Source organism: Chlamydomonas reinhardtii, chromosome 17 (genome assembly GCF_000002595.2).
Source record: "Chlamydomonas reinhardtii strain CC-503 cw92 mt+ chromosome 17, whole genome shotgun sequence".
NCBI classification, from domain to species: Eukaryota; Viridiplantae; Chlorophyta; class Chlorophyceae; order Chlamydomonadales; family Chlamydomonadaceae; genus Chlamydomonas; species Chlamydomonas reinhardtii.
The window spans coordinates 6,553,003-6,560,199 of NC_057020.1; the positions used below are offsets into that span (position 1 = coordinate 6,553,003).

General features: G+C 60.9%; 1 protein-coding gene across 1 annotated transcript; it reads left to right on the forward strand.

The window, feature by feature from the left end:
* The first annotated feature begins 5,596 nt into the window (after positions 1-5,596).
* On the forward strand, positions 5,597-6,663 carry CHLRE_17g743346v5 (uncharacterized protein). Its single transcript, XM_043072692.1, has 3 exons — positions 5,597-5,897; positions 5,997-6,262; positions 6,410-6,663. Exons 2-3 carry the CDS (start codon positions 6,098-6,100, stop codon positions 6,524-6,526), a joined length of 282 nt encoding a protein of 93 aa, XP_042915151.1. The 5' UTR covers positions 5,597-5,897; positions 5,997-6,097; the 3' UTR covers positions 6,527-6,663.
* The last annotated feature ends 534 nt before the right edge of the window (positions 6,664-7,197 follow it).

Below are 7,197 nucleotides of genomic sequence, written 5' to 3' on the forward strand. Positions count from 1 at the left end.
TGCAGCGACAGTGCCAACAATGCAAATCTTGAATGGAGTAATGAAGCTGGCTGGCTCATGATAACGAGCTGGCATAACAAGCTCGCCGGTCAACAAAGTCAACCGCGCGTTGACCGGGGCGTTTCCACTCTGCAAATGGGCCCGGCGTAGTACCCTGTGATTGCTGGCTCAGGTAACATGTGCATTGCACTGAGACAATGCCAGGAGTTTGTGTTTATGGACATAATGTGCGGGTCCACAAGTCAACATTCGCGCCGCTCGTCGCCCGCAGGTCGCTGAGCCAGGCGCAAAGGCGTACATTAGCTCAAGGTCCGCCGTGCGCGCGCCCGTTTTCGCGGCTGGTGTCAAGGTTGCAGGTTGGGCTGCGAGCTGATGGCGCAAGGTCAGTCTCAATGCCGGCCGTGCTCGCGCCCCTTCCCGCGGCTGGTGTCAAGCCCGCAGGGTATGGAGCTAGCTGCTGGTGCTAGGGCTTGGATTCAGGTTAAGGCCCGCCGTGCTCGCGCCCTTTCCCGCGGCTGGATGGTGTCAAGCCCGCAGGTGAGCTACTGGCGCGAGGACTGCAGTCAAGCAGTAAGTTTGCAAGGCAGTGGCATGGTCCTGGGGACAGGGAGGGCAGGTTTGGGGCAAGGGACGGGTCCATCCCTTCAATCCCGTCTAACATAATGCACCACATTGCTGCCGCAGGGATGGATGGTGGAGCGAGCTAGGACATATGCTACAATGTTGGCGCATGGTGTCCATGACGGTGCTGCTTTGTGCTCAAGTGGCTGCTATGGGTTGTGGAGGCCAGACCATGCCTAGTCACTGTGTGAATCAGCTTGGAGGTAGGCTGAGTGTGGACTTCCCAGCTGCAAGGGACTTCGTCCCTGTGGTCTTGTGCGGGGCAGGGCGGGGCAAGGCGGGGCATGACCCCTGCGGCCTTGTAATAGCTGTTGGATGCCTACTGCGCCTCTCTCATGGACGGGGCAGGGGTTTTGTAGCGTGACTGCGGGACAAACAGCAGCAGCAGGGTAAAGGGAGCATAAGCCGCTTGGCCCACTCATCTGCGTGGGGGGTTAACCGTCTGGCCCGGTAACCCGTTAAGGGGAGGGTTACCGGCCTGGCCCAGTTTCCTCGGGGGGCAGTTAGGGGCCCTCGCCGTTGAGTGATTCCCTTCACCAGTTAGGGGGGGGTTAGGGGCCAAAACACTGACGTAGGGCTTGTAAGGATGATTCCTCAAAAAAAAAAGCCGCCCAGGCGCTGCGACGCCAGCCAGAGCTAAAACACATGGGCGCCAGATAAGCTGATGACGATAATACGCCACGCCAGCGCCTGGAAAGAAACGCCGCCCAAAAGGAAACCTAGGGGGCCTGCACAGGTGATGCAAGCGTCAGCCGCAAGTTCAACTTCGGTGACCCACCCTGAACCTCCTCCACTTCACAAAGCGCGCCACCCGCCGACCAGATGGCAACAAAGTGCTCCAGCTTAGCCGCCTTGAGCTGTGCGGTGAGAAGCTGTGTGGGCAGAGCCGACAGGGTTTCAGGGGTTAGCGTGGCGGCAGTGAAACGCAGCTGCATCACCCTGCGCAGCTCGCTGACCACCTCCCGAACCACATGCTCCGACGTCTGCTTAGCAGGCTCACGGGACCAGTACGCACACCAGACGGCGTACAAGAAGGTGGCCCGCAAAGTGCTCCACAGCAGCGCGCCCGCCCCCCGCGGGCCTGAGGCCCACATACCCATGCGGTCCCCCAGCATGAAGCCCGCGTCCGTCACTGGCGGCGCCGCTGCCTGGGGCGCAACGCAGGCCCACAGCTGCTGCAGCCACGTCCTCGCCTGCGCATAAGCTGGACACTCCAGGAAGATGTGCGTCAGGCTGGCCCACGCCCGCGGGCCAGGTGGCCCGCAGGCGGGGTGAGGACAGTGCGCCCCCAAACCCCCGCACCCCGTGGTCGCCCGTGGCGTGTTCTGCAGCCCGGCTGCCGCAGAGGTGCGGTGAAGCCAGGGGTCCAGAGCCACCGGGTTATTGTGGAAATGCTGCGCCGCCGTGGTGGTCAGCTGCGCCGCTGCACGCTGCCACTCCGCCTCCCGCTCCGCCAGCCGCGACTGTGCCGCCGGCTGGGGCCCCGAATCCCCCGCCTGCTGTGTTGGCGCCGGGCACGGCATGGCTGCGGGGCGGGCCGGAGCCGGAGGTGCGGCCGGGTTGGCCGCGGTGATGGCCCGCCGCACGTCCTGCACCGTGTAGTCCGCTAAGCTGACACCCGCAACCCGGCAGTGCTCCGGGTGCACCACCACCCCAGCCTCCGGCGCCAGGAAGTACGGCGCCCGAGGCCACGCCCCCGCCCGGTCCCCTGGTGATGCTGCATCGTACGCCGCCCGCTCTTCAAAGGTCCACAGGTGCCGCGGCTTGCGATGCTGCAGCACACAGGCAGGCTGCCACGCCCCATCCACCGCCGGGGGCAGCACGCCAGGCCCAGGCTCCAAGAGCCGCCCCGTGTAGTGGATGTAGGACACAGCCCCCGCAGTGTTAGCCACCCACAGCTGGTCCAGGCTAACCCGCCACTGCGGCGGCGCCGCTGGCGGCTGAGTGGCTGGCTGCGGTGGGTTTGTGTCTCTGTTACCTACACAAGCACACAAGGCAAATGCGTTTACGCAGCCCTGCTCAACGTACTGTGTGGCTTAGCTCCAGACTCCGGCCGGAGATGTCGCTATTCCCATCGTAGGAGTTGATCCGACTCTCAAATATTACAACGAGACTAGGCTTGGTCTGTAATACGGGGCGCACGTTCGGGACGAGAGCCAAAAGACGAGCTGGTGGCTCTCTCCCACGCACTTGGCCTCGAGACGTCGCTGCCTCCATGCAGTACGACGCTCTTATCCGAACAGATCTTTCTATAGTCCGCGCATACAAGCGTGACTCCAAATCATGCAGAACGTAAATCTTATTGTCTTGTCTGCACACTAATGAAAAGAGGGAAATGCAAAGACCGGACCCAATGGTCGGTGTGACATGGCACGCACGCTCACACGCCAGGACACGACAGCTGTCGCGCCCGTACGTGTGTAAACGGACATTCTACGTGCCTACGCGGGACTCCCCCCCCAGTCAACAGCGTATTGGAAAGACGCCGAGACTGCTACAAGTAGGCGCTAAGTTGAAAAACACGCATAAAAATCACACTTAAAAGATGGAAACACTCACAACCGGACCGCCAGTGGTGCGCACAAAGGCACTCCGCGCCATCACAGATGCAAAGATCACAATCCACACACAAGTGCCACACGGAATCACCACCAACTTCTGCTCCCGCTGCATCGAACGCAACCACTTCAGGCGCGCCGAATCAGCTTGCGTGACATACTCCCAAGGCAACTTGGCAGCTACACACACCCTCGAATGCTTGCTAGCCGCCGGCAGGGCAATATCTGCCATCTCCGGGGATACATCTAGTAAAGCCACACCATTCAACACACCCTCAGACTTGGCCTTCTCAAAGCTCTTCTCCTCAACACATCGCACATCCTCCTTCTCCATACTAAACCTCACCCGACAACCGTTGCTACGAAGCACTTCCACTACCCCATCACTGCACTTCCACGGCACAAACACGCTTCCGCACAGATCCAGCGGAATGACCTCGCACAATTGCTCCACCTCAGACGCCGTCATGGGCTGGGCACGCACCCGTCCAGTGCGCGCTGCACAGGCTAGCCGCTCCGCCTTCTCAGCCATGTGCTCGCCCGGCATGGACGCGCAGAGAGCTCCACGCGCATGCTCCACGTTGGTCAGGTCTCCCAGCTCACCCACACTTGCAGCGGCAGCTGCGTGCTTGGTAGGCTTGGCGGTGGTAATCCTGTTGCTGAGCTCAGGCAGAGACAGCATCTCTGACACACCATCCTCATACTCGACAGTGAAGTAGTGAGCACGCCCGCGCCTTCCCGCGTAACTGGCAATGCCCAGTTGCCGTTTTGACCTCCTGTTCCTGCCCCTCCCTTCACGCATGACAGTAGCCCCCACCAGCTTGCGCAGATGCATGGGCGGTTGCAGTGAGCGTGGTGCAGGTGTTGGGCCCTGGGCATCTACTTCCTCGGGAGTGACACCCTTCTTAGTGCAGTTAGGACAAACCCAGGTTCCCTCCGGGATCTCCTTCACAGGTGGCTTCAAGCAATACGTATGCCATCCCGTGCCGCACGCGTCACAAAGCAGCATCCACTCTTCCCCGTCCGGGAACTTGCATACCTCACAGTGGTGCGTGGGGGCCGGCCGTGCCAGCCGCGGGTCCACAACCTGGTCCGCTATCGGCAGATGGCAGGGCGCGCAGTGCGACACATGCGCTGTAATAGTCGTGCCGCACTTACCCTCCAGCACCAGCACGCCTGAGGGACGCACCTCAATGACACGATAAATATCCGGGGGCGCCGGTCGGCCTATCCTGCAGATCCCATGTCGGCCCCCGCCCCGCTCCGCTCCGCTCCGCCCTGCCCTGCCCCGCCCCCCTACTTTGGCCCGCCCTGCCGAGTTCGGTCCACCCTGCCCCGCCCTGCCCTTCTGCCCTTCTGCTGTGGTCTGGATCCTACGGGACTTCACCAACCTGCCTTAACACTGTCCCATCGCACGCCCTACCCTGCCCTGCCCTGCCCCGCCCTGCCCTGCCGATGCAGTAACTCCAGCGTTCGACCAGCCGTTGCAAATTGTTTGCCATCTTCTAGGGTCTGGGAATCAGCTGCACCCTGCGGGACTTCACCAACCTGGCTTACACTGTCCCATCGCACACCCCGCCCTGTCCCGCCCTGCCCTGCCCTGCCCCGCTCTGCCCTGCCCAGCCCTGCCCCTCGCCCCGCCCTGCCGCCGTACTTCGCCTCGCCCTGCCCCGCCCCTCCCCGCCCCCATACTTTACTTCGCCCTGCCCCGCCCCGCCCCGCCCCGTCCTGCCCCGCCCCGCCCTGCCCCGCCCTGCCCCGCCCTGCCCCGCCCCACCCCGACCCCCTACTTGGACCCGCCCTGCCCCGCATCGCACATCCCTCCCCACCACACGCCCTGCCCTGCCCTCAACCCGCCCCGCCCTTTCTCCCTGTGCCCCAAACATAATGGCATGTAGTGTAGCGGTGCTGAGCACACAAAGCAGCCAAGCAGGTGGCTGCATAGACCAAAGTGGGTAGGAGCCCTCACACTCACATCTACCACAGGTGTACCAATTCTGCGACTTCAATAAGTAGTCTCTTACACACATAGATTATTCGGCGCGAATCCTGGGTCAATCCTGGAGGCTACGAGAAAGTCATTTGGGCATCCCCCGGCGGGGGGACGCGAAACCATCTTTGTCTAAACGCCAAGTAGCGATGTACAATCAGCCAGTTCTGCTTCCGTATGTGAACCTGTATGCATTCAATGCACTAAGACAAGGCCATACCTCACGGGAACGACGGGCGTGCGTCATAAATCTCAACATTTCGGTCGTGTACCTGTCGCTCTTTCGAGGTAGCAGAGCCATAATCGTTCTGTCATAATACATAACATAAAACACAATGTTGCCGGGGACCCTGGCTTGCCATGCAACGTCGGCGGCATGGGGCATTTCAGGATTTCACTTCATTTCTCTGCAGTCTGCGTTCATACTTATACCTGTGTCACATACAAATGAATCAAGCTATTTGACTAATCAACCATTCTTTGCGTCGCTATGATTCTGAGACGACTGTGCTCGAGCGGCGGATGCCTTCGTTCGCGATAAACCCTGTCGACTATATGCAGCGACAGTGCCAACAATGCAAATCTTGAATGGAGTAATGAAGCTGGCTGGCTCATGATAACGAGCTGGCATAACAAGCTCGCCGGTCAACAAAGTCAACCGCGCGTTGACCGGGGCGTTTCCACTCTGCAAATGGGCCCGGCGTAGTACCCTGTGATTGCTGGCTCAGGTAACATGTGCATTGCACTGAGACAATGCCAGGAGTTTGTGTTTATGGACATAATGTGCGGGTCCACAAGTCAACATTCGCGCCGCTCGTCGCCCGCAGGTCGCTGAGCCAGGCGCAAAGGCGTACATTAGCTCAAGGTCCGCCGTGCGCGCGCCCGTTTTCGCGGCTGGTGTCAAGGTTGCAGGTTGGGCTGCGAGCTGATGGCGCAAGGTCAGTCTCAATGCCGGCCGTGCTCGCGCCCCTTCCCGCGGCTGGTGTCAAGCCCGCAGGGTATGGAGCTAGCTGCTGGTGCTAGGGCTTGGATTCAGGTTAAGGCCCGCCGTGCTCGCGCCCTTTCCCGCGGCTGGATGGTGTCAAGCCCGCAGGTGAGCTACTGGCGCGAGGACTGCAGTCAAGCAGTAAGTTTGCAAGGCAGTGGCATGGTCCTGGGGACAGGGAGGGCAGGTTTGGGGCAAGGGACGGGTCCATCCCTTCAATCCCGTCTAACATAATGCACCACATTGCTGCCGCAGGGATGGATGGTGGAGCGAGCTAGGACATATGCTACAATGTTGGCGCATGGTGTCCATGACGGTGCTGCTTTGTGCTCAAGTGGCTGCTATGGGTTGTGGAGGCCAGACCATGCCTAGTCACTGTGTGAATCAGCTTGGAGGTAGGCTGAGTGTGGACTTCCCAGCTGCAAGGGACTTCGTCCCTGTGGTCTTGTGCGGGGCAGGGCGGGGCAAGGCGGGGCATGACCCCTGCGGCCTTGTAATAGCTGTTGGATGCCTACTGCGCCTCTCTCATGGACGGGGCAGGGGTTTTGTAGCATGACTGCGGGACAAACAGCAGCAGCAGGGTAAAGGGAGCATAAGCCGCTTGGCCCACTCATCTGCGTGGGGGGTTAACCGTCTGGCCCGGTAACCCGTTAAGGGGAGGGTTACCGGCCTGGCCCAGTTTCCTCGGGGGGCAGTTAGGGGCCCTCGCCGTTGAGTGATTCCCTTCACCAGTTAGGGGGGGGGTTAGGGGCCAAAACACTGACGTAGGGCTTGTAAGGATGATTCCTCAAAAAAAAAAGCCGCCCAGGCGCTGCGACGCCAGCCAGAGCTAAAACACATGGGCGCCAGATAAGCTGATGACGATAATACGCCACGCCAGCGCCTGGAAAGAAACGCCGCCCAAAAGGAAACCTAGGGGGCCTGCACAGGTGATGCAAGCGTCAGCCGCAAGTTCAACTTCGGTGACCCACCCTGAACCTCCTCCACTTCACAAAGCGCGCCACCCGCCGACCAGATGGCAACAAAGTGCTCCAGCTTAGCCG

What these genes read in the sequence shown, in the direction of transcription:
- CHLRE_17g743346v5 (XM_043072692.1), top strand. Translation starts at nt 6,098, where the DNA reads ATGGCGCAAGGTCAGTCTCAATGCCGGCCGTGCTCGCGCCCCTTCCCG. An exon ending in GGATGGTGTCAAGCCCGCAG is followed by an intron (nt 6,263 to 6,409) that starts GTGAGCTACTGG and finishes TTGCTGCCGCAG; the next exon opens with GGATGGATGGTGGAGCGAGC.